Below are 27,108 nucleotides of genomic sequence, written 5' to 3'. Positions count from 1 at the left end.
CATTGTTCTGTCCAGTTCAATTTTATCACTGACAATAAACAAATAATGAGTGATGCATCTGGGTAAAAATAATTCCAAGCTTGGTTTAAACATAATTGGATGTGTTACTATAGTAGTGGAAGATGATGTGGCCAGATTGAGAAACTCCGTGTCTAAATTCTCAGTCCGACATAAGACTATTAGGCTTGTATCAAGTGGAGTATATTATGTATAATAAGCATGAGAATATTATTTTAACACTGTACACAATACTGGATTGTTTATATCTAGAATATAGTGTCCAATTTGGGGCATCCTATATGAAAAATTGTATAATTATATTAGAGCACAGCATAATAAAACAACTAATATAAATGCAACAAAATAGCTTATATATGAATAGAAAATGAGAGAACTAGGATTATTTTGTTTTGACAAATAATCGAGGAAGCATGATTGAAGCATTTAAACTAGGTACAGATAACTGTAACATTAAACTTAATCGATATGAGTGTTTTGGATAGACCAGAACTAGAGAACATGGGTTTAAGTAAAGAGAGAACATATGTAAGAAGAATTTAAGAAGGTATTATTTTGCAGGTGGAATACATTTTGGTTGAGATGGCAGAATCAGAAGTATTAATATTTTTAAAATTGGGCGATTATATGTAATGTAATAAAGTGAGCATTAATCAGTTTTGCCTGGGAATACCTGGCTGCTGTCTTGTATATCAGAAGCTCATGGGGGATATTCATCTAGGCGGCTTCCCTCTCTGCCTCCAGACTGGCTGTTGGATTGGTTTGCACAGAAACGTGCCCACTTTCATCTAGCAAAAATAAATAAATAAAATCTGGCTTAAGATAAAAATAAGTTTTAAAAAGTGTATCTAGTATCTCTACTACTTCAACATTTTCTTCTGTTTTGAGGCCTATGCCCCGTTAGGCACATCCTCCATGTTAAATACAGGATATTTCTCTCTCAAAACAATAGACTTTTTCAGAACAAAAGACACTTTGGAAGTGTCACGGAGTTCATGGAGCCATTCCAGACATGTGCCTTCTTTCTGGTCCTATGCATGGATATTTGTGATGGGGCGCCCAGCATGTCTCTTGCAAGATTATTCCACAGTCTAATGCAGGGGTTGGCAACCTTTCAGAAGTGGTGTGCCGAGTCTTCATTTATTCACTCTAATTTAAGGTTTCGTGTGCCAATAATACATTTTAACGTTTTTAGAAGGTCTCTTTCTATAAGTCTATAATATATAACTAAACTATTGTTGTATGTAAAGTAAATAAGGTTTTTAAAATGTTTAAGAAGTTTCATTTAAAATTAAATTAAAATGCAGAGCCCCCTAGACCGGTGGCCAGGACCCGAGCAATGTGAGTGCCACTGAAAATCAGCTTGTGTGCCGCCTTTGGCATCCGTGCCATAGGTTGCCTACCCCTGGTCTAATGGGTTTTGCCATCAGGAAGTTTTCCTAGCTGAGCAGGCTTTGTCTCTCTGTTTAGGTGATCTGTTTGAAAAGCCAGAAGTAACCAATGTCAAGTTTCTGTTCCTGGTGGGTGGATTTGCCGAAGCCCCTTTACTCCAGCAAGCTGTCCAGAATGCTTTTGGTTCAAAATGTCGAATCATCATTCCCCAGGATGTGGGCCTCACTATCCTCAAAGGCGCCGTCCTTTTTGGCTTAGACCCTGCTGTCATCAAAGTGCGACGTTCCCCTCTGACCTATGGGGTGGGGGTCCTGAATCGGTTTGTGGAAGGAAAGCACCCGCCGGAGAAGCTGCTGGTTAAAGACGGCACACGATGGTGCACTGACGTCTTTGACAAATTTATCTCGGCCGACCAATCTGTAGCTCTTGGAGAAACAGTGTCACGCAGTTACACGCCTGCCAAGCCCTCCCAGTTAGTAATAGTGATCAATATCTACAGCTCGGAGCAAGATAATGTCAGTTTCATCACCGAGCCTGGAGTGAAAAAGTGTGGCACTCTTCGTCTGGATCTCACAGGAACTGATACTTTGGTGCCAACTCGGAGGGAGATCAAAACGCTAATGCAGTTTGGGGACACTGAGATTAAAGCCATGGCCATTGATGTTGCCACTTCTAAGAGTGTCAAAGCTGGTATTGATTTCTTAAATTACTAAAAGTCCCCTCTTATCATAGTCCATCTACGAAACTCTTATTTCAATGTTCCATTTTCTGACTTTCATATATGACACAATCCACTTGAATTTCAGCAGGCTAGATGAGAACAGCCAATAGGTAGAGATATATCAAGGTTTATTTTCCTCTTAAATGATCTAGTGAGATTTTCAAAAGTCCTAAGGGATTTATGAGCACAAGTCCCATTGAAAGTCAGTGTTCCTAAATCACTTAGATGCATTTGAAAATCCCACCTCTATTAAATAGTACAATCTGTTGTCACGTGCTAAAGATTAAGCTGAAGATTCCCAAATGGTTGCAAAAATTTACCTACAGGATTGTTGTGGGGATTGGTTATTTGATCAGCACTGTCTTTTGACTATAACACATCACTTTTTGACAGTGTTCATTTGTTTTAGATATTTTGGCCAAGTTTTCCAAATCTGGATGCCTAAAATTAGGCTTCTAAATCTGTATTTAGGCACATAAAGAATAGAGACCTGATTTTCAAAGATGCTGACCACCCACATCTCCCACTGACTTCACTAGGAATGGACAATACTCACCAGTTGGGAAAAATCAGGGCTCTTCTATGTTAGGTGTCTGCCTATGGATTTAGGAGCCTAATATTAAGTCCTCCAGTTTGAAAATGTCTGCTTTTATTTCTAACGCTCATATTTATATAAAAGTTAACAGCTGTTACCCTGGTTTAGATTTGAAAATTCTCTGATAACAAAGAAACTTTCCATTTTAGGGTTTCTTAATCAGTATTAATCTGAAATCTATGATTACATTTTTTGACAAGTTAATCCACTGTTTTATCATTTTGGAAGAGTGCTCAGTTGAGGACTTCCCCAGAAGTGAATACAAGTGAAAAAGGGAAAATTTTCTGGATCAATAATATTATAAATTTTAAAGTAAACATTTCAGTTGAACAAAATGTATTTTGGAGGTGTGCTGCACAGGCAGTAAGTAACATGGGAGACAGAGAACAAAAGCCCCAGTTCAGCAAAGAGCACCAGCGAGATACCAGAGTATAATGCATGATCAGGGGTCTGTCTGTAATGCCGGCACAATACAGTACTGTCTGTGGTGTCACCATGCTTTCCAAACGGTACTGCTTTACTAAGATGTCTTCTAACACTGACACATCTGGAGCACCGCAGCTCCAGACAGGGCAGTTTTCATTTTATAAAAATCTATAAATGAGCCACTCCTGGAACCCTGCATCACCCATGAACTGGGAATCTCAGATTCAAATCCAACCCCCAGCATCAGCTGAAAAACACTGATATTTTAATACTTTTAGCATTTTTATTTTAAACAAGGCTGCCCCTTCACCTGCTGCAATGTATTACACTTTCAAGGCATTGAAAGGTTAATTGTTCAGCGGAACCGTTTTCCTTTAGTTAAGCATAGGTTACAACCATAGAAGCCATTACTGACGGCTTTTGAAAAAGGAAGCTTTATCAATCACTTTAGTAATTTATGCCCCAATTCTGCACTACTTACTTGAAGATACTGCTCTATTGGGATTTTGCCTAAGAAAAGAGTGCAGGATTGGGCCCTTATGTTCTGCCCTTGAATTCTTTGTCTCTCTCTTGCAGAATTCCCTAGTAGAATGTGAAAAAAAATGTACTGAAATAAATAAAAAAGGGACTGGAAAATGCTAGTCACATTATCTGGCTAGATATTTCTTATAGAGTTACAAACTGCTTGCTAGCATTGTTTCCTGCTGCTTGCTCTGCTTAAAATGTTAAATATAAGATTTCTTTTGGTTGCCTTTCCTGGTTTACAAATAAGAGAACCTTTAAGATGAGTTATGAAAAATATAATTTTATGTATATACAATATTTAAATACTGTACAGACTCTTTCTTTCTACCGTGCTATTTTCTTGTATAAAAATGCTCTTTGCCTCTGTTGATTGCATTCAGCTGTTAATTGGAGATAACACAGTTTCTCGCTCAGCTTTTGTAATTATAGGCTTTTAAAGATGGTAAGATATGGAATGTGCAAGGATGATCTTATAATAATGGGAGAGCAGTGTTGCTGTGTCAGAGAACTCAACAGTCTTCCTGCAAGGCAGGTCAGACCAGTTGAGCGTACTATACAGACATGCTAGTCAGTTGCTGGGGTTTTTGTTTCTTGTTTCAAATGGTCACCATTTCATTTTCAAGAATGCATCATAATAATGAATGAATTCTCCTGTAAAATATGTGAAAATATAGAACTTATGCCCTGAGACTTCAGATACTATGATAGGTACTTACCCGACTACCTAGGGAAGGCTATGTATCATGACAGGTCCAGGCTATGCCAGCCTACACAAGTTGTGGATCTGGCCTAATACTTTGTCTAATAGTGCCAAGATATGACTTGCATAAAGAAAAGCAGGTTTAAGATCCTTACATCCAATGTTAAATTATGTGGGCCCAATTCTGCATAGACTTTTACCCCGTAGAACTCCATTGATATTAAAGTATTTACCTGGCCGTAAGTCAGCGCAGAATTAAGGCCAATAATGCCCTGTTACATGGATGCAATATCCACTGAATGGAGATCCAGCAGGGATTAATTTGTCCTTTTATTTGTGAGTGATGCTTGCAGCATGTCGGCAGTGAGTGAAGGGAGCTCTGCAGCCCCTCAAAAATGTAGCTCCTAAACAGCAGTGATTCTTTGCACATTTTATATTCACCTTTTAAAAGATTCAAACTTGATCCAAGCTTTTAATTCTTTAAAAGATTTTGTTGTTGTGAAATGAGAAGAGTTTCCACTTTCCTCTTTCAATCTAGTGGGAGCACCGTAAAACGTATTTTCCCAGAACTGAGGATTGCTGAGCAAACGACCGCTCCGTCCCCAATTCATTCCCCTGACCCTCCCACCCCAAAATAGAAAGTGTAGCCTTTTAGAATTAGAAGTAGACTATTACACTGCAACTACATGCTGTAGTTTGTAGCCCTTTTAAACAACTTCAAAATAGAAGTGACATATGGAAGCCCATTTTAACAACATCAATTGAACCATCTGTTAGGCTTGTAAAACTGGTAGGAACTTCAGTAGGACAAAAGTTTCTAATTGAGTTGTTTATGGAATAGACATTCAAGTGTATTCTGCAGCAAATTCCCTGCAGAACAAGGCATTTCAGACTATATTGTGCTATTTTAAGCGAACAAACACTCCAGTCCTTAGGAAAAACTCCCAGTGACTTCAGTGGAAGTTCTGCTTGGGTGACGACTGGAGAGTTTGACCTAAAGTTGCTTAGCTTTAGTTCGGAAGTTAGCAGCTTGCTGTGGTTGAGTCTGATAAATGTACAGTGATGGTATAGACAGCATGTATCAGTATTCTTACACTGATTTTTATATACAGGAGATTGAATGCATTATTATGAGAAGGCCTAATTACATATTGCAGAGATTTAATAGCTGAGATAAGCTGCATATTTATAATACGAAGTGGCTTAAATGGATGAATGGCATAAAAGTTGTTGGGCATAACATTACAGTACTCACCTGCTTGGAGTATTCTTAAACTATATTATAAAATATCAGTCATTGTGGTCTTGTTCACCTCTCTGTGCAAGATGAATTCAAATTTCACCAACCTTCGGAGCAGTTCACAACTTGTTAGGATTGTACCTGAGTACTCCCGTGTCTTCAAAAGTGTGAAATAAAATACAATAAAGCTCTGGGTTTTGTGTGGTAGTGTTTTATTACCGTTCATCTTTGATTTTAATGTAAAAATTGTTATAAAAAGTATGGCAACTGTTTTTAGAAAGTAGCAGGTTTTAGCATAGATTTAAATATACTTCTGCATTTGCTTATTTTTTCATGTGCGCAACAGAGCAAAGATGGCATAGTTTACACACATGGTAGATTATTAGGAGACTCCTGCAGGTTGATCCAACTCTCTCTATATTATTAGATATAGCTAAGGCATAAATGGCTTTGTAAAGCCAAAAAGCATATTATGCACTCTTGTATACTGCAGAGATATTATGAACAATGAGAGAGAGCTGGGCAATGGTTGGTAGCATAGTTAGAGAAGCGACATTGCCATTGCTTATGTATCTTAAGGTACATTAATTACACAACCTCAGGATATTAATTTGAGTTGGCCTCAAGCCTCAGAATTCAGATCAGGATTATAAATATCCCCCAACTTTAGTGGCTATTTGTATCTATTTGTATTTGTACCCAAATTCAGTGGCTACAGTTTTGTTTTGGACTATTCTAAAGATAGGGTCCAGTTGCAAAATCGTGATTTGGTTCTTGATTTGGAGTCTGAGTATTCTGAAGGTCAGGTCTGTGGGTTTGGTTCAGGCTTATGAATGCAGAACATATTTTGAATATTAAATTTCTTTGTACCAATCTGAATTTTTTTGCTGTATTTTCAGAACAAGTTTGAAATCTTGCTATTTATACAAGGCGACAAAAATGAGTTAGTGCTCCCATAACAGAAGATTCAGCCTTTGATTCTCTATTAGGGCTGAGTTGTGCTCAGACATAGTGGAGAATGGCAGCTGCAGGTACCTGTTTGTAGCTCCCTTACCCTTGGCCATCCAACACCACTGGAAGGTAGAGCAGCAGGGAGCTATTCTAAGGCCTGGTCTACACCACGAGATTAGGTCGAATTTAGCAGTGCTAAATCGAATTAACCCTGCACCCGTCCACACAACGAAGCCATTTACTTCGTCTTAAAATCGATTTCTGTACTCCTCCTCGATGAGGGGAGTAGCGCTGAAATCGACATTGCCGGTTCGAATTAGGGTTAGTGTGAACTATTCTAACTTCTGCCACTAGGATAAACTCCATTATGGAGCTCACACCAACAGAGGAACAGGCTGGTGTGAGCTCCACCACATCTCCTTCTGCCTCTGATCCCATCAGCTTGCCCCAGGCCTACTTACTCCTCCTTATGCTGAGGGATGGGGATGGGGATGCAGCTGACCTAGGAGCTCTTGGGAGATGTAGTCCAGCCCGGCAGCTCAGTCCATAGAGGTCAGTGGGCATGGACATGAGGCACAGCAGGTGAGACACACCCAGATTAATGTCAAACTGACCCAAAATTAAATGTTAGTTTGGTTCCACAAACTGAAACATTTCAGATCAAAATGCGGGGGAAAATATATTTTCAGGCACATCAGAATTTTCTCACAGGAAATTTAACTGTTGCGAAAACTGCATTTTCCATTGAAAAAACATTCTGATAGAAAATTTCCCAAGCAGCTCTAGTAAGCAGTGTACATAATTCAGCTTTAGCTTCCCACTGCCTCAAAGGAACATGACAGGGTTGTCCTTTCCCGCCATTATTTTAGTATTAGCTCTAGAGCCCGTCACCGACACAGCTAGAAAACACACAAATGTTGTAAAAGGGGTAAATCCGAGAGCATTGCATCTACTAATGTTAAATGATTCTATAGAATCACTGTCACCTGCTTTAGTGATGGGGTCCATGTAAAAATTTACAGGGATTAGATAGATCATGGAAATTTAAAACAGAAATGTTGACATTCAAGCTTTTGTGAATGGAGGACTTCAAAGCATTTGTTCTAAACCTTGCTTGTGGAGCTCTTTAAACTCAAACAGATCATTTTATAGGATATATTGAATAAATGTATTGGGCTCTCAACACTTCAGGCTGCACTTCACATAGATGAATTATGTCTGTGCAATATTTATGCTATAATTCATTTCTGTGTTTCTACTGGGGGACTGCACCTTTGAAACAGTGAATAACAAAGAAAGAGAGAACTCATTTCACTCAGTTCTGTCTTCAAGTAGAATAATAATCACCAGCTGTATTAAAATACAGTAAAGATATTTGAAAAAGAATCCATTCGTTAACAAAATTCACCCATAATGACCATTTCTGCCCTATTTTGAAACAGCATTTGGAAAATAATATTTCACAAGCTAGCAATCTGGTCAACAATCAAGAGACAGATTGCAGATCGGAGATGTATTAAAATGACAGTGTGATGACCTCCCCACAGTTGAAGGATATATTTTGCTTCCTGGTTACCACCAAGGAAAGTGTAATTATTTGTGTGTGTAGGCACAGACTCTGGGTGTGTTAGTGAGTGTAGTAATGGCTGCAGGTGTGTGTAGCATAGGTTGTGTGTTTGTTAGCGGGTGTAGCACAGGCTGTGGGTGAGTGGGGTGTACCATACAGACTTGTTGGATGCATGTGGATGTAGCACAAATTAGGTGCTTGTTAAGCCATGTGCACAGACTGTGAGGGGGGTGTTCAGTACAGATGATGCAGGTGTGTACGTAGTCTGAATTGGGTGTTCATTAGGGGGTGTAGCGCAGGCTGTGTGTGAGTGTAGTGTGCAGTAGTCTATTGTTGGATGCAGATGGGTGTGTATCCCGGATTGAATGTTCGTTAGGGGTGAAGCCAGAAGCCAGCACACTAAGCGCGTGCTTGGGGCGGCATGCCGCGGGGGGCGCTCTGCCGGTCCCTGGAGGGCGGCAGGCGGCTCCGGTGGACCTCCCACAGACGTGCCTGCAGAGGGTCCGCTGGTCCCGCAGCTTTGGTGGAGCATCCACAGGCACGCCTGCGGGAGCTCCACCGGAGCCGCAGGACCAGTGGACCCTCCGCAGTCACGTCCGCGGGACCGGCAACAGACAGAGCGCCCCCCCGTGGCGTGCCGCCGTGCTTGGGGCGGCAAAATGGCTAGAGCCGCCCCTGGGTGTAGCACAGGCTGTGTGTAAGTGGAGTGTGCAGTGCAGCCCAGATTGGTTGTTGGCTAGGGCTGTAGCACAGGTGTGATTGGTTGAGCAGTGGAGGAGGGGGTGACGGTGTGTCACAGGCAGAGAGCAGGCGCTCTTTGGGGTTACAGTGACAGTTGTCAGTCCCAGGCACAAATGCTACCTAGTTCTGCTGCTGCCCTGCTCTCTGGGGCTCAGGGCCAGGCCCTGCTGGGTTATCTCCCCAGCACAGCTGCACTCCCAGCCCCTGCTATCCCACCCTGGCTGGCTGAGGTCACAATGCCCTGGCTGGGTGCAGGGCCTGCAGGTAGCAGCTGTCTCGGCTGAGCTCATCCAACTGTGGAGCCCAGCCAGCGGCAGGAGGCACCTGGTGCCTTCGGATCTGGGGAGGGCTCTGGGTAAGGGGCCCTGGGCTGTAGTGCTGATGCCCAGCCCAGTGCCTGTCCCGAGTCCAACCCTGCCCGCCGCCTCCTGTAGTGCGAGGCCCAAGCCTGCTCCCACTAAGTCACTGGGAGCTTTGCAGGGACTTTAGCGGCAGCAGGAAGCCTTGATATCTCCAGTGCAGGGCTGGGGAGATAACAACAAAGCCCCACTGTCCCTTCAGTGCGGAGTGGCTTCCCCTGTGGGCCATTGCGCCAAGCAGTGAATGTTTGGTTCCAGCTGGTGCTTTTTATCGGGCTCCTTAGCTGTGACTTGTTAGCTGTGGCCCACCTGAATTTCTCTGAGCCTTTTTATGCCCAGAGCATAAATCAGCACTACACTAGCTAATACTGACTTCCAGAGACCACTAGCCACAGCCTACTAGATGGTTGTTAAAAATTAATAACTAAAAACCTGGTGGTGTTCTACTTTGAGGAGGTTTTTAAGTATATTTCCCCCCCTAAGTATAATGCCATTTTTACCTGCACCCTAGTGGCGTGTGAATGAAAGTCCCAGACAAGGTATTTTAATTACATAGAAAAATCCTAAATTAAAAATTGTAGGCTGCGCTAAGACCATGGATCCTGCAAACAATTCCTCACATATATCTCCGCTTGATAACTCTTTGAGGCAAGGACTATCATTTACTGTATGTGTGTACAATGCTTAGCACGATGGGGCCCGTGTCTAGCCAAGACTCCTAGGCATTACCACAAGGCTACTACTGATAATGATAAGGTATGTCTGCAGGATCAGGCCCTAAAGCTGCAGGCTTTCTAGATGACATATACAGGCTCTCTTAAGTATTATTATAAACTTTTATTTCTGTAAATTACTCCTGTAGTTTAGCTCATATGAGTTTTTGTACTTTGACATTTTTCATCTAAGGTGCACAAAATGATTTTCGTACCATATGACACATTACAACAAGCTGTAACCCACTAACCCTCCTTTGTCCTAAGCAGAGGTGTTAACTGCCCACTTTACCTTGAATGGTTTCTTGCAACATGTTAAATCCTTATGCTAAACAATCTGGTCCACCTTGGATTTAGAAGTGACATGCTGACTACCTGTCCCAGACCTGAGGAAGAGCTCTGTGTAGCTCAAAAGCTTGTCTCTCTCACCAACAGAAATTGGTCCAATAAAAGACATTACCTCACCCACCTTGTCTCTCCAATATGCTGGATCAACATGGCTGTAACACCACTGGAAATTTAATACAATATCTAATTCAGTTTCATGTTAGGTATAGGGGTCACTACAATGGAACACAGGTGCCGACTCCGTGAGTGCTCTGGGGCTGGAGCAGCCACACAGGAAAAAAATGGTGGGTACTGAGCGCCCACCATCAGCCCCCCCTCAGCTCCTCCCCCCCAGCACCTCCCACCTGCCAGTGGGCCCCATGGATCAGCAGCTCCCCATGCCTTCCGCCTATCTCAGTCAGGTGTTTTGCAGCATGCAGGAGGCTGCAGGGGGTGGGGAGGAAAGAGCAAGGATGCAGCATGCTCAGGGGAGGGAGTGGAGCTGGGCGGGAAGAGGTGGGGTGGGAAGAGGTGGTGCAGAGGTGGGAAAGTGCGGGGTGGGGCCTTGGGGAAAGGGGTGGAGTGGGGGCGGGGCCTGGGGCAAAGCCGGGGGTCGAGCACCCCCCAGCACTTTGGAAAGTCAGCGTCCATGGTGGAACACAGCCGCTGTTTACTGCCAGTGTTGAACGTTTCACAGCAGCAGCATACCACACTTAAGGCCAGGAAGAGATGAAGAATATATTGTCCAATAGAAAGAACAAGCAATATTCTGATATATTAAAATGTAACCCTCTTACAGAAACTGCCTTGGGATCCTTTCACCTTTCCTTCCTCGAGGGTTGGGTTGTGTGGCTGTGCAGCACCAGAGCTGCACTGCAGAGCTGGACAGAACGGCAGTGGGTCCAGTATGCATAATCTATAAAGTACCCCTGGGATTACAAGAACTATAAACAAATAAGATCTTACTTAAAATGTGAGTGTCAGTGTATTTCCTTTGACTTTAGTAAAGTTACTTCTGATATACACCAGTCACAAGCAGACCTGTCTGTCTTTATAATGTGTATGCACTGATGTCTATGCAATACATTATGTGCTCATACAGCTCCATGCTCAGGACAGCACTGTTCCAGAACAGGTACGTGACACTGGTAGTTAAGGGAATTACTCTGTTGGTGGTGGGGTTATATCCTGACTTTTCTCTTCTACGTCCATCCTTATTTGTGGCATAAGGTACTATTGAGCATATATAAGGATAGCAGCAACTGGCCTTTATTGAATAACTGCAGGGCTGGGGTTTTCTAGTCTATACCTGACCTCACTGCTCTTACTGCTAAGCAGTTATTCCTAATATGTAGCTGACACGTTAATTTCTTTACCTTGAGGTTGTTGCTCTTCTTCTACTAGCTTCTCAGCGGGCAGTTCCTTTCCTTCATTTGTTATTGCCTTAACAGTACTTTTAACATTGTGATCGTATCCTTTCCCCTGCATTGGATATTGGCTTTTCACGGCTGTAACATGTTAGCTTCTTCCATCTCCTCCCATTTTAATCGCCAATCTTTGTGTCATCTTTATTGCTCTCTTTGTATTTTCTTTTGTTTTGCCATGTTAATTTTACAGACACACTGTTAGAACGTAAGAATGGCCATCCTGTGTCAGACCACTAGTCCATCTAGCCCAGTATCCTGTCTTCTGACAGTGGCCAGTGCCAGGTGCTTCAGAAGGAATGAACAGAACTGGGCAATTATTGAGTGATCCGTCCCTTGTCATCCAGTCAGTCAGTCAGCGATTTAGGGACATTCAGAGCATGGAGTTGTGATTCTGAACATGCTGGCTAATAGCCATCGATGGATCTATCCTCCATGAACTTAACTAATTATTTTTTTAATCCAGCTTTACTTTTGGCCTGGCAACGAGTTCCACTGGTTGACTGTGCATTGTGTGAAGAAATATTTCTTTGTGCTTGTTTTAAACCTGCTGCCTATTCATTTAATTGTTTGATCTCTGTTTCTTGTGTTATTTGAAGGGATAAATAACCCTTTCCTATTCACTGTCTCTGCACCATTCCTGATTTTATAGACCTTTTATCATATTCCCCCACTCAGTTGTCTTTTTTCCAAGCTAAACAGTCCCAGTCTTTTTAATCCCCCCTCATATGGAAGCTGTTCCATACGCCTGATCATTTTTGTTACCCTTCTCTATACCTTTTCCAATTCTAATATAGCCTTTGGGGCATGGGGAGATTAGAAGTGCATGCAGTAGTCAAGGTAAGGGTGTACCATGGATTTATATAGTGGCATGATATTATCTGTGTTATTATCTATCTTTTTCCTAGTGGTTCTGTTATCTTTTTTGACTGCTGCTACGCATTGAACAGGTGCTTTGAGAGAACTATCCCTGGTGACTCCGAGATCTCTCCCTTGAGTGGTAACAACTAATTTAGAACCCATCATTTTATATGTAGCGTAGGGATTATGTTTTCCAATGGGCATTACTTTGCACCTACAACACTGAATTTAATCTGTCATTATGTTGCTCAGTAGCTCCATTTTGTGGCATCTCTTTGTAACTCTTCATAATTAATTATTTTGAGTAATTTAGTATCAGCTGCAAACTTTGCCACTTCACTATTTACCCCCTTTCCCAGATCATTTATAAATACGTTAAACAGGACCAGTCCCAGTACCGATCCTATATTGCAGGTATAATTCCACCTGTCCCAAGAGGTATGACTTTTCCCTGGTGTATCGTTTCTTCTGGCACGTCATTGCAGTTTGTTGGTCCAATTTCTTCAGGTTATTTTATACTCAGGAATTTGATCATGGTGGAGATGTCACTGGCATCTAGATTTTCATTAAGAAAACTAGTGGAGGCACAGTGATCACCTTTAAAACCTTGCTGATTTTGCCTTATGTAAATAGAGATAGTTCCCTCAGTGCAATATTTGCAGCTATACTTGTAGGAAATGCTTGAAATACTGCAAATGCAGAAGTAATATGAACTTAGGTATGATCTAAAGCCTAAATATAATTTAGCTAAGGCATTATCTCAAACAGCAGGCTAGGGCATAAGAGGGCCTATGTACATACTTCAGTAGTGTAAAAATAATGTGTGCATATCTGGCTAGTATTTTCCCTGGTGATAACATCAATACATCCTATCTACCTTAATGTTCCTTTCCAAGTATCTTAATATAACTGCACAAAAAACCTCCTGATTTAGCTGTATATTTTAAAAATCCTATTGCATGACATTGCTTAGTAGAAAAAGTGAATATTAAAAGAGAAGTATAGTATATTCTGTTCTTGATTACACTGGAGTAATATTATTGAGTTCAGATTGCTGCAGTGAAGTTACTCTGAGTTTACACCGATGTAATAGATAACCTGAATTTGGCCCATTAGCTGAGTTTTAAGATTGTCTAATATTTATTCTTAGTAATATAACATATGTCATGAACTGACTTAATTGATATTAAGATATTAGTTCACATATAAATGTCCATTTTCTTTCAAACAGGTACAGAGAGAGCATGAAACCAAATCAAAAACCCGTGGATGCGTGCAATTCTCTGATACCTGGATACACAGGTAAATAATATGTTTGGGCCACACCCTGATCTCCTTTCTCAGCTTTAAACCCAACTTAACTGGCCAGTGGAGGATTCCCCTGCATCATGGAAAATCCTGTGCTCACAAAGAGCTGCAATAGCCGCTACTGTATCATGATCCTCTGCTCTATTTTACCATGCCAAACCCTGGCAGCCCTGCAGTTGGGGGAATGTAAACATGCCTTAAAATCACCCCCTCCCTAGATTTTCAACATGCACAGCTCAGCTGATCTGGAGAATTTGGGCCAGAATAGGAGCTTTGCATTTGAATTTACTTTCTTGGATTAGTTCACATAAGAGCTGGACCTGATCCACAACGTTTGGATCCAGAACTAAACCACCCCAATGTTCAGAGATAGTTCAGAACCAGTATTTTGGCTCATCAGTTGCAAAGTTAAGACTGACAAAATTCAGAGACAGTTGGAAGTGGGCTTTTCGTTCAGACCCATCCGATTTAAATCAGATTCTTATCTCTATTTCTTTAGCATTTAACATAGTCATAATAGATTCAGGTTCAATATAAAGGAATATGTAGTTGTGCTACACACATCTATTCTTTATAATGAAAATGATTACACAGTGAAAGTCTGCTTTGGGGGTTGGTCCCACATAAAAGACCTACATCTATTTCTTATAATTCAGGAGTTCATTTTAATACAATCACAATTTCCAACCAAAATGAATGATCTGAAACGGCATTTTTCAAAGAATAAAAAAAAAGGCTTTTCAAACCACCCTTCAGACTGACATTTTGGTACAGTAAAGAGAATTGCTGTTAGCAAAATTGATCTGTCAAAAGGGGATTGTACTTTCATAGCCCTGGTCAAAATGTGGCTTGTTTCTAAGGTCATAGGAGATCACTGGGGTTGTAACCATCTATATAATTGCAGTGTGCATGTGTAATTTGAAGAACTAAGAATGGCATATAATGTTCTATGTTTGTTTGATAATTTCACTCTGTAAATGCTTGCAATATGTTCATTAGATCTTGTGAACTTTTAAAATGTATTCTGCTTACTCTTTTAGGCTATGTCCCCCAAAGATTCTATAGAATTGGCACTACTTATGGAGATGATTCAGTGGCATGTATGACCTCATTCCACAATGCTACTCAAAGAAGCAGAGACGCACAGAATGAGCTGAGATACATAGCAGCCACTACACCCAAACTTCCATCTATTTGCTCTAATGAAGATGTTTTACAAGCACTTTATGACTATAATTATAAACACCATCCTTATGTGCTAGGTACTGTATTTAAGTTGTAATGAACTTGATTTCAGCCAAACATTCAATTAATGTTACTAGTACAATGTGAATTATAATTACAGTCTTCAGGGACATAGTAAGAACCAAGTTTTACCTTCAGTTGCTAGCACATTGCTCTGATTTCGGTGGGAGTTACACACATGTGCATTCAGTGACAGAATTTGGCCCCTATGTCTTTCATTTCTATTCTAAATCTTGAGGTTTTCTCAAATAGGTGTGTTTATATTTAAGGACAGAGTCTCATCTTGATGTGAAACATTTTACACGGATCTTGCATCAATTGTAATTGTTATCCAGAAATCCTTCCAGAAATGGGGTTCCGAATAGACTCATGCAATAGCATGCTCTCAAATTATACTCTTATCTAAAAATCTGAAGCCAATGTTTTCAAACCTGGCTGCCTAACCCTAGAGTAAAACCAACCTGCTGTTCTGAGGGGCTGAGCACTTGCTGCCCTGACTGACCGCAGTAGGAACTACAAATGGCCACCATCTCTGAAAATCCCTCATCTTATCTGGGTATCTAATTTTAGGCACTCACATTTGAAAATTTTGTCCTGCCTTTCTGGGGCTTGGTTCTGCCACCTTTACTCATGCTGATGGCTACCTTACTCTGCAAGTACTCTCATTCTTGCAGTGGTACTGTTTGCAGAGTAAAGTGCTACTGAGTGTGAGTCAGGCTGGCAGCATCTGGCCTTTAGTGTTTTCTTTATTAAAAAGAAAGAGAGAGAGAGAGAGAGAGAGAGAGAACTCTTAAAGTAGTCTTGAGGAAAAGCAAAACATTTTCATTTGATCTTGGGACTCATGTGGATCTCAGGATGTCTCACGTATCCTGGTTTTCCCTTCAGCAATAGCTTCTTTCCAAATCTTACCTCGGGCTCGTCACTCTGGGTAGGTGAGTCCCTGTTGTGGTTCTCCATGATTCATAGACTGTGAGTATCCATGAACGCCAAACACCAAGGCCCAAACACGACTCCAAGTGTTTTGACCCAAACTGAGCTCAATCCCAATTGCCCGTCATGGATTCCTAACTACCACCTGCCACAAGCGCATTTCTCATCTGATCAGAAGTGTTCCAGGACCAGGACCACCCTGTAAAAGATGTTCAGAACTTCCTCCTGCAGTTACCTTAGAAACCCCAATGTCATCAGATAGAATGTTCCTGAGTGACAGTTCTTAAGTCTGTAACTAGTGCCTTTCTTCCTACATCACTTAATGCACCACTGAATAGCAGCCAGCTCTGTCTGAACGTGGCAATGCACAACAAGACAACATTGCAGTTTAGAACAGAAAGTTCAACTGTGTCCTGTTGAAACTGCAAGGCATCTTTCAACAGGTAGAATGTAATTTCCTGTGTTTGAATTTTGACAGGCCATGGGTACTAACATATATTTATATGCGTGAGCCTATTCCCTACTTAGGCACTGATGCAAAACCCATTACGTTCAATGGAAAGACTCTTACTGGCTTCAGTGGGCTTTGGATCAGGCCTTTAATGACCATTGGCCAAATTCTAAAGTCTTTTCATAGCCTGAGGAAGGACTGATTCAAAAGTGAGGAGGGACTTCAAGATCTGGCCCCATAAAAGAGAAAAAGTTATCTAGGCACCACTAAGGGGCATATCAAAAGTGGTGAGCCCCACTCTTAGTGATATAAAGTGACTAATGAACATTCTGTGAAGCATGTCAGTTAACTGAGAACATTTGTTATAAGGCAGGAACCTTTTTATCCTCTGTGGTAAATATAAGCAGATATTTTCTTGGGCAATTTTGAGATGGCATTTATTTGGTCATTTTGCAGGTACTGTACTAACTAAGAGAAGTTTACTAGAGCCACCTATTCCTGGTTGGACTGGGTTTGTGCCTAGAGCAAGGGTCACTGAACTGGGATACGGTGTTCGTTACCATGAAATGACAAAAAATTGCTATCAGGATTTTAAGAACTTAAGAGATCGGGTCTGCGATGATCCCACCAGTAATTTCCAAAGGTAATTTTATACTAAAATATATCAATTGAAAAGTACAATATGAGGTGGTGGTGGTGGTGGTGGTGATGATGATGAGTTTAATTGTATGGTAGAGTGGAGCAGTAAATAAATATAACCTCACCAACCACTAAAGCAATTAAAGGGAGTAGGACAGATAACAGGCTTACATAAACATTAGGGGCTCTCCTGGAGCATGCCAGGAATCTCTGTAGTACAGCATTTGTAATATAAAGCATTCTTTTTTTTTTGGAAAGACTGCAGTATAATGTGTATTTTTCCTAATTGTATTTTAAAAGCTTCCTTATCTGCAGGAGGTAGTGAACATAGACACCACACAAGAACTACTGTACACAGAAGCACGTTGTTATATTTTGGTTATGCTGATATTCAGACCTCTTCTGTTCACCAGCTGAACCACAAACATTCTAAAAAAACCTCATTGTATGAAGCCCTGATGATAATCCTTTTTTCAAGTATTTTCAGTACATCCTGCTGCATGGTGGATCTAAGGCCTCGCCTACAATAATCTCAGGTACTGGTGTAGCTTAACTGGTACAAACATCTAGTGGATTTTTACCAGAGCATCATTATTTGCCCCAGTGAGGCATATACCAGTAGCTGAAAGGCCAGTGTAGAAAAGATCTACATTTGGCAGCCTGGGTAGGACTGAAAATTCAGTGTTGATAGGAGGAAAAGCTCTTGGGAATCTCACTTTTAATCCAGAAAAGCACATCAAGTGTCTGCTTATTTCAGTACTGTATTTAATTTAATAGAAAAGCTCTGAATCTTTTTCTGCTTATCTGACATTTGCATTGCCAATGAAATTTCAGTTTGCCTCAGAATTTAGTGTTGACAAGCCTTAGCAGCTGTTAGCAAGAGGCAATGATGAGCTGGGAGGGGGAAGACAAGTGAGTCTGGGCCTTTGTCCTTGGGAGGACAGGAGAGTTGGTCTGTACCACTATAAGCAGAATGGGCCAGGCCTCTTACTAACTAGGAAAGGATTTGGCAGTGGAGCAGGGGAAAGAATGTGGCTGTGAAGACTTGGGAGTTTGAATTGCCACAGGGAGTGGTCAAGGCATTGGAAACAGGACTTCCCTTTCCAAACTTGGCGAGAGGGAATATTTCCCTTCTTCCCTCCTCCCACTGAGTGACAGATGCTGCACCTCTGCAGGCAACTTCCTTCTGCCTCCTGCTGATTAAGAGAATACACTGGCCTGAGTGCTTACTCATCTGTTGGAAAGCGTAAGGGACCTATGTTCACAGCTCCCCCCCTACACAGCCTCACCCATGCACCCCATTTTCCTCACAGGTATACCTATGCGTCCAGTGAAGTTGATGGACTTGCATGAGTTTAGTTGAGAGCAGAACTGGGTCCAATGCATGAAATCCTGGCCCCACTCAAGTCTAAGGGCTGGTCTACACTGGTGGGGGGTAGCTATCTAAGATATACAACTTCAGCTACATGAATAGCGTAGCTAAAGTCGAAGTATCTTAGATAGATTTACCTCGGGTCCTCACAGTGCGGGATCGACGTCCGCGGCTCCCCGTGTCGACTCTGCTACCGCCGCTCGCTCCGGTGGAGTTCCAGAGTCGACGGGAGCGCGTTCGAGGATCGATATATCGCGTCTAGGTGAGCTGCGATATATCGATCCCCGAAAAATCGATCGCTGCCCGTCAATACGGAGAGTAGTCTGGATGTACCCTAAAGGAGTTTTACCATTGATTTCAGTGGGGTCAGGATTTCAGCCAATTATTCTAAGTAAGGTTTTGTATTTGAGTGTATGGTTTCAGTGGCAATGCTATAACAGTCTCTCTCTGTTGATGTCAGTTGGATCCCATATTCCATGCACACGCAAAACTCCATGGAAAGGCAGTGGGTGTTTGGGGTGTGCAAGGAACACATGAGTCTTGTGGGCATGTGGGGAATGCTTAGTGAGCAGAACACATACAGCTGGAAGACAACTAAGGCCATGAGAGTTAAAAATTAAGTCTGATAGTCACGTAAAACATGGGGACATGTAAGCAAATTCTGAAATGATGGAAGTTAGAGGATACCTTCTGAACTGCGATTTTGTTTTAATTTAGAGGCAAAATGCATGAAGTTAGACTTAGCAAAGTTCCCAACACATACCAAAGATTCTACAGGCCTGAAGGGATGCTGCCAAAGTACAGCGGTCATATTCCACGTAAGAATTTAGAATTTATGTCCTTTAAAAACATATGGTTTGCGCTTGACACATTGCTCTCCAGCACTGATTTATTATTTATTTATTTATTTGGAATGTTATTACGGTAGCCAATAAGAGTGCCTGTTCAATGCTCTGGGAGCCCATGACAATCCTTTAAAAGCCCATCTAAATAAACCTATCATGTCAAGATTAAATAACCCCACAGCAACATAAATATACCAAAAATGAGTTAACCACCTCATGAAATCCAACACTCCCTAGCCTGCCTCACCCATTCATCCATCTCCTTACAAGCAAGGTAGAAAAGATAAGCTTGCAGCAAGTTCTGAAGGCTAGCAAACTTGATTGGTTGTGGACAAAGTGGAGAAGTGAGTTCCAAAGGTTCAGGACTGTAATGGAGAACAGCCTGCCAGCCACCCGCTCCTTTCTCTTGCACCAATGAGGCACAGGCAACCTCCACTGACTGCAACTACAGCAGTATTTCATGGGACCTCAGGGATTAAACAGTGGACATTCGTTTCTTGCAGATGAACATGTTGTCATTGGGAAAACCTTTGGAAACCTGTGCAGAAGCTGCTCGGTATGCACGCACACGGAGGAGTCCTATGGTGCACATCTCACTAAGAAACGTAATGCCACGTTGAAGCTCACGAAGAACTTGAAATGTAACATGAAAAGTTGAAACGTGCGGTGATTTGGACTTTGGCAATTGATTAAAAACTACTGAAATACTATCTGAAATTTGCATGTCATTAGGCTTGATCTTGACACTTAATGCTATGTTATCTGAGACGTGCAGTGTTTTGGATAAATTACACCTGTGAGTATGGTTATAAACCGCAGTGTGATTCAGTAGTTATGAACTCATCTAGATCAGTATTGCTAAAGCATTTCCCCTAATACTCTCTAGCATAATTTCTGGCAGTGCTTCAATATAATTCAGTTCTTCGGTTTTACTGAAATAAGGGTATTGAGTTTTTGGGCTGAAGTGAAAAGCATTGGAAAGAAAAATGCCAAAGAGCGAAAGGAATCAGTAAGTTCCAGAATGACCCGCTGGGAAAGGCAGGGTACACTTGGCTACGCAAACAGGATTTAAAATTTAGTTTGAAACAGCATATCCCAAACTTTTGGAAGCTGAGTCCCGCTTCAGGAAAATGAAAGCAATCACGTCCTTTAACCAGTCCCACATATCTTCATGTATATACCTTCCACATTCCTCCCCACAGTGGCACATGCTTTGTGCTGCTTTATGGAAACACTACCTTTTGGGAAACAGAACCTTAGAAAAAGGAGGCGGAGGAGGGGGCAAAATATACCAACCGATTGGGTTAGAGCCAATCATTTAAACCTTACTGTATTCAGAGTTGATGGGTGTGTGTGGGGGGGGAATCATATGCTTTCTTGTCAAAAACTCTAAGCATCCCCATTTCTCCCCAACTCCAGGCCTCAAAGGGTCACTATTTTTCTGCTTCAGTTCTAATCAGCATATTCTTTAAAATGGTGTCAACAGTTGGTGGCCTACCTACACTGGTGTTTCCAGCGTTGCCAACTCACAGGTGGAGCAGAACCATTGTTAGCAACAGAGACACATTTTTGGTGAGTTTCCCTAGTGTAATCAGTGGGCTGGATCCTCATACCTGTCCCACATGCTTTGCACTTCTCCCCAGAAATCATTTTTGCCCCACTGGTCCTATCCCTGGTCCTGTATGCAAGAGCTCTTACATGGCCAGGGAAGATGATGGTAGTAATATCAGAATTTCAAAAGACCTCCAGAATCCTGACATGCATAAAGAACCAGGGACCAAGAAGATCTAGACCATAACAATGCATGTGCTGCAAATATCTGTTGGTGTGTTTCCTGTTCAGAACCATGTTGGCCAAATGGAGCTGTTTAGAAACAAGATCAAAGAAGGGGCAAAAGCAAGGGGTAAAATTCCCCAGCTTTATTCGACTCCATTGCCCTTTGCGAGGCTTTGGTATTCCCATTTGGTAAGGGAGGCATATCTGTATTATAGATAATTAGCTTGCACATTATGTATTGAACCCTGACAATTTGTTCTGCCAAACGTGTCAAAATCTGTGACCCAATGGGGTTATATGGGGAAGGTTTGGATTTAGATTTGCTAATCAGTTCTATAATATCTAATTCTTTACAACAGCATAATTTAATCGCTACAATTTCTGCTTTCAGGTCTTTGATTTACTTGTTAAGCATTTAAGTTTCAATTCTTTTTTAAAATCTTTTAACCTTTATCCCTTTGATTTTTTTCTCAGCCTATAATTTATTATAGTCTCCTGTCAGAGGGGGAGGTAGGCTAGGTGACTTTTACTGTATTGCAAATTATAATTATTAGCGTTATTTGCATTAGTAATGGATTCATTCTTACCACTGAAAACAATTCCATTATCTGATCAGACAGTTATCTTCACACACAGTTCAGATTGTCCGTGATCATATGTTTTTATTAGGCACCTCTTCCTCAGTGGGTCAAAAGGAGAATTATTCTTCAGTATAGTAAGTGGTCTTTCTGCTCCTAATGCTTCCCTGATTAAAGATGCTAACCCCACAGGGGAGTAGAACAAGACCTGCTGTTTTGCCTCCATTTTGTTCCACCATATGTGGCAAGTATAGTGAGATGTGCTTTCATGACACCTCGATCCAAAGCCCAGTATTGTCAATTAAAGGACCCCCATTGTTATCAGTACATGTTGGATCAGGCTTATTATTCCAGTTCAGTGGGAGGCACTGTGAGGATGATTCTTGCTTGACCTTTCAACTCTTTTTATTTTTTAATTAAAAAACAAAGGTGAGAGAGGCACTGTTGGGTTGACCAACTGGGGCAGGATGAATTGGCAACGGGAATGGATACTTCTTCATCTCTTGTTCTTTAAAATGGAGTGTGCCCTCACAGGGATACAAAGTTTTCACATGAGCTCACTGTCCAAATTAGCCAGGGAGAGTGGGAGAGACGGGTAAGGAAAAGATGGTGCAGGGCTACAGACCAGCCAAGCACCTCTAGACGTTAAGAATAACTTGGGTCAAGGTTGGAGTGGAGACATCAGAGAACATCTCTCTGCCATCTCCACTGCCCCCTTCCCAAGACATCGAGTGATGGCCAGCATGGGACCAGAGGTGTAAAGGTATCAAGAGACAGCTCATAAGTCCAAGAACTTCTGACATAAGAACAGTCATACTGGGTCAGACCAAAGGTCCATCTAGCCCAGTATCCTGTCTTCCGGCAGTGGCCAATGCCAGGTGCCCCAGAGGACATGAACAGAACAGGTAATCATCAACTGATTCATCATCAAGTGTCAGCCATCTTGGGATTCTCTTCATAGCATTACATGCTGTGTTTTAGTAAATACAGCTTGTAAATAAAGAGACTGTGAATAAAGAGACACAGGTCCTATGCTCAACTCTGCCACTCCCTTGTTGGGTCATTTTGGGCAAGTGCACTGGATTTTTGTGTGTTTTATCTGCCTCAGATGTAAAATGATGATATTAAGACATACAGGTCTGGAACACTTTTAGATCTGTGATTGAAAGAGACTATGAAAGTGGCAAATATTGGTAAATTTCAGCTATAATTAGGTTGTAAGAATGTTATCTATTTGAGCCAAGATTGTCAGAAGTTAGTGATGATTTTTGGGTGTCCAACCTGTGTGACCTTTAAAGTATGGGTAATCAGCACTTTCTGAAAGTCAACCCCTCCCCAACTTTTAAAGCCTCTCAAATATTGCCCTCAAATGAACCACCCCAAATGTGTAGCAACTGCTGAACATTCTGGGCTTTGTTCTTAATAAAGTCATGTATAATTTTAATTCAAGACTGTCTGTGTGAGATCATTAGATCATGAAACAATGTGGTTTATTTGCAGGATTGGGTCCTTCCTTTTTCTTCACTCCCTTAACTGGTTTGATGTCAATAGTTATTCCCTTCATCAACAGAATTAAAGGTAAAAAGATCTTGCAATACTATATATACATAGCAATACTGCACTGCTCCTAATGGAGTAGAGACTTATATGACTGTTTGGGATACAGATTTTAAATAAGCTTGTCTCTGCAATATCCACTCATTTTTACTGTATAATTGCATAGATACAGATGTAAGCAGAGTCAGGATGAGCTCTACCCTGACATCTGGTGGTGAATTGTGGCAAGTTGTGGAAAAGAACTTCAGGGGCTGATCTTGTTTGCATAGGCACACCCACCCCGCCTAGCATGAGTCCACAGCAGCCCAAATGGTCACCCTGATTATGTGAATCAAGGGCAGTGGAACTGTTTTATGACAGAGGAACTCGCCATCAACTAAGTAGCACTCTCTAGACAAGGGACATGGGTTCCAAAACCCAGTGAATTGAGAGAGGCTGGAGATAGGTATATGTATTTGATGTTATGGGCCTCTTTTGAGGGCCTGAAACACCAATTGCACCACCTTCTCTCTCCACTGTGGAATATCAGAGCTAATTTTGATACCATTAGGAGTCTAGTTATAGGCTGCTGAGCTGAATTCACTTTGGGCCATGGTGCACCAGTACTGGGGCTCCCCTACTAGAAGCTGAAATCACTAAAGAGCTAAAATTACTAAGACCTGAAATCACTGAGTGTAGGGGGAAGGGAGGGGGCTGAAGATATATTGCTGAGTGGCTGGCAGAGCAGAGCATGTTTGCGGGATGGCTGGAGTGGCTCAAGGGACAGCTGATGGATTGGAGTGGAGCAAAGCGGCTCATGGAGTGGTTCGCAATGAAGGCTGCAGCAGAACCCAACAGAGAGGTGGGGCAGTCGGCCTTGGACCATGTAAGGTGCTCTTAACACCCCTGCGGCCTCCTCCACATTTACACCCAGGCTGGGAGGTAAAACTCTGCAGATAAACATGTGAACTCTGGGGCTGCACTGACCAGGGACAGAGACTTTTGGGTTGTTGGATTTTTGGGTGATTTTTTGGGTTGCTGGACTTAAGACCCTGAGGGGAAAAGGACACTGCCAAACTTACTTGGGAGTGCATCTTTTGCTCATGGTTTGCATTATGAATCCTGTTTGTGGTGATTCCCCAACATAATGCCACATTGTTTGCCTCCTTTATTAAAAGGATTTTGCTACACTCAGACTCCGTGCATGCAAGAGGGGAAGTATTGCCTCTTAGAGGTGCCCGGGGGGTGGTATGTAATTGTCCCAGGTCACTGGGTGGGGGCTCGAGCCGGTTTTGCATTGTGTTATTGAAATGGAATCCCTAGATACTGAACCTGGCCCTTCTTGCTGCCAACTCAGATGGGCAGAAGGGTTACACATATATAATTTCCAATATATTTTAGTTTTTTCTGGTTGGTTTTTATGTATAGGGATGAGACAGGACTAACTTGTATTTAGGCCGTAGTTAGGATTTTTCACCTAAAGCTGGTCAGAAAATAACATTTCCTTCAGATTTTGGAGTTTTTATCAAAAAACAAAAACCCACAAACTGAAAATGTTCAATTTGGGGGTTTTCAGTGAAAACCTAGCATTCTTGATAAAAATGGACTTTTTTTAGAAAATACCCATTTTTCCCCCCCCAAAAAGCTATTTTCAGTTAAAGAAAATGTTGATGGAAAATTTTTGACTAGCTTTATTTTCAAGACCTGCTTTACCTAAAGTTTAAATACAAATTGCTAAGGTGTGGCTTTCTAATTTAAGTGCTAAGCAATAGCCAAATAGCAAATGACTTATGCATTTTTGGACTCTAAAACTAGATTAGTTTTAAATTCAATTTCATAATAAAATACACATAGAGTAAATTGTATACAAGCACTATTAATTACATTTTAGGGGGTATCCAGTAAGACTTGAAGAGAAGTATAATATATAAAATACTAGCAATAGCAGGGACAAATGTTTATCAATATTTAGGCTGGCTAAAGAAAGATCTAGTATGACAAAGTGATTAAAAAAACTTTAAAAGGTTCAAGAAGTAAATTAATCACTGCCTAATTAAGTTGCACTCAAGAAATAGTTCTAGAAAGGTGGGACTTGATTAGCGCATTGATTTATGAAGAAAATCAGAAGAGACATGTTCTATAGACAACACTGAGTATCACTATACATCAAGAATAATTAGAGTCAAATAAGATCTTCAGGGTCGCTTAGCTGTTTTCTGATGAATTAGAATACATGATGAAAGTACATTTGCACTCTGTGTGGAAGAAGCCTCTTTGATTCTTGAAAAAGTGGTTTGGCAAGTTAAGTGATTTATATGAGTGGCTGCCTATAGCATGTGAAGAGGAGGAAGGAGCTGAGTTTATTTTGGTACGATATCAGAGGTTTTCCCAAACAACATATATATCATCTTTCTGGATTAAAAATGGCCCCTTACTGGTTACTGAAAACCTAAAAGATTGTTTGCAAGAACACCATGGGTGGAATTCACTATTTGCATAACCAGAGGGCCAACAGAGATTTGTGACAACGTATGCCAGCAGGGAAGTTGGCCCCAAATGCCAATTGTTTTACATGTATTGGAAGAGCCTTGCTTTTTAATTCTGTACAATAGTGTCAATAGGGCTTCTGTCAGTCGAGGGGACTGGGCTCCACATGGCTCAGGAATGATTCCCCCCTCATGCTCCCTACTGGGATCATTCCCTGATCCCCTGCGCCTGCAAAGGCCTTTGCACAGGTGTACCATGGGGTTCAGGCTTTGTGGGGTGACAGGACAGGAGACACATGTTTCTGCAGCATCATCCCTGTTCCCTTATTAACCCCACAGGGCATTAGCAAAAATGTCAGCACTTAAAACCCCTCTCTTTTCCTGCCCCATGCTTAGGAATGGAATCGTGCAGGATGTGACCCACCAGTTTCTAATTACAAAGCCCCTGACTCGTGAATCACTTACACACGTGTTTAACTTTAAGCAGGTGCTTACGTTTAATTAACTTCAGTGGAAATTAAGCACATGCGTCGCTGTTTTGCTGAATCACGGCCTCTGCGTTCATATTCCCATACTGATGGAGATGGTTTGAAAACCTGGATGAATTGATGTAGAGGTTATTCTTTCTTCTGCTCCCTTCTGAAAGGGAGTCAATTACAACACAAAGGAAAGGACAGGTTTAATGAATGCTAGGAAATGGCATTGCACTAAAATCTTGCCTTAACACTGCTACTGCTTCCCAAAGGACTAGCCCCTCATTAGTATTACAGACAAGAAGATACATTGCTTAGTTTACAGCATACGGTATATACCACCAGGCTTACTCAAGTCCAATATACAAAAAAATACCTGACGGCTGAAAATACAGTACTATTGCATATGAGAGAGAGAATGCGCAGCCCAGGACAAGAACAATCTAAAATGTAATTAAAGTACCTAAGCCATTTTGTCTCTAGCATTTGAAATTCTGATAGTAACACTGCACACCAACACAATAATAGTAATTTCTAGCAGGGATTATAAAAACTAAACTACAGTGTAAGGTATTGGTCATCAAATAACTCATTCCACAACAAAGTTCTCCCACATTTGTTTTCTAATGTTGATAATAAAAGAGACATTTTGAGATCTGAGTTGTATTTCTCTTCCTTTGATGAACAAAGTCAGTTTTTAAAATGCAGTAAAATACATCTCTGAAATGATGCAGGTAAAACCAAAACGCTTCAGCATTTAAAGATTCAATCAAAGATTTGCTGTGAATGGTGAGATACTAACGTAAAAAAAAAATCAATCTGGTATGTATTTTGAACATGATTTGTCACAAACATCATTTCTAATAGATAAGAGTGATTATATGGTAAAGAGCGTAATTTATATATCCC

The 27,108-nt window shown here is 41.4% G+C and overlaps 2 protein-coding genes and 1 long non-coding RNA gene across 7 annotated transcripts in view; 2 read left to right on the top strand and 1 right to left on the bottom strand.

The window, feature by feature from the left end:
• Positions 1 to 5,808, top strand: part of HSPA12A (heat shock protein family A (Hsp70) member 12A) — a 79,333-nt gene extending 73,525 nt beyond the window's left edge. The window contains exon 12 of the mRNA XM_039547763.1: positions 1,489 to 5,808. Within this exon, the coding sequence (XP_039403697.1) occupies positions 1,489 to 2,123 (635 nt within the window). The 3' untranslated portion in view covers positions 2,124 to 5,808. The remainder of the gene's footprint in view (positions 1 to 1,488) is intronic.
• LOC120409524 overlaps positions 1 to 16,245 on the bottom strand; it is a 41,958-nt gene extending 25,713 nt beyond the window's left edge. For both annotated transcript variants that reach the window (XR_005601321.1, XR_005601320.1), the window contains exons 1-2: positions 16,023 to 16,245; positions 692 to 806 (exon numbers count right to left, since the gene is read on the bottom strand). This is a non-coding gene — a long non-coding RNA (uncharacterized LOC120409524). The remainder of the gene's footprint in view (positions 1 to 691; positions 807 to 16,022) is intronic.
• On the top strand, positions 11,390 to 20,067 carry LOC120409523 (uncharacterized protein C10orf82-like). Of its 4 annotated transcripts, none has more exons than XM_039547765.1 (7): positions 11,390 to 11,410; positions 12,608 to 12,699; positions 13,792 to 13,862; positions 14,909 to 15,130; positions 16,951 to 17,137; positions 19,223 to 19,323; positions 19,854 to 20,067. In XM_039547765.1, the coding sequence occupies exons 3-7, from the start codon at positions 13,805 to 13,807 to the stop codon at positions 20,006 to 20,008; spliced, it is 723 nt and encodes a 240-aa protein (XP_039403699.1). In that variant the 5' UTR covers positions 11,390 to 11,410; positions 12,608 to 12,699; positions 13,792 to 13,804; the 3' UTR covers positions 20,009 to 20,067. The 4 variants fall into 4 exon arrangements, with proteins under 4 accessions (XP_039403699.1, XP_039403700.1, XP_039403698.1 ...); XM_039547764.1 differs by lacking the exon at positions 11,390 to 11,410 and adding an exon at positions 11,427 to 11,505; XM_039547767.1 differs by lacking the exons at positions 11,390 to 11,410; positions 12,608 to 12,699 and adding exons at positions 11,433 to 11,505; positions 12,497 to 12,539.
• Positions 20,068 to 27,108: the final 7,041 nt, after the last annotated feature.

The sequence above is a fragment of the Mauremys reevesii genome, linkage group 7, assembly GCF_016161935.1.
Source record: "Mauremys reevesii isolate NIE-2019 linkage group 7, ASM1616193v1, whole genome shotgun sequence".
Lineage (NCBI taxonomy): Eukaryota > Metazoa > Chordata > Testudines > Geoemydidae > Mauremys > Mauremys reevesii.
This window is presented reverse-complemented; position numbering and strand designations above follow the sequence as displayed.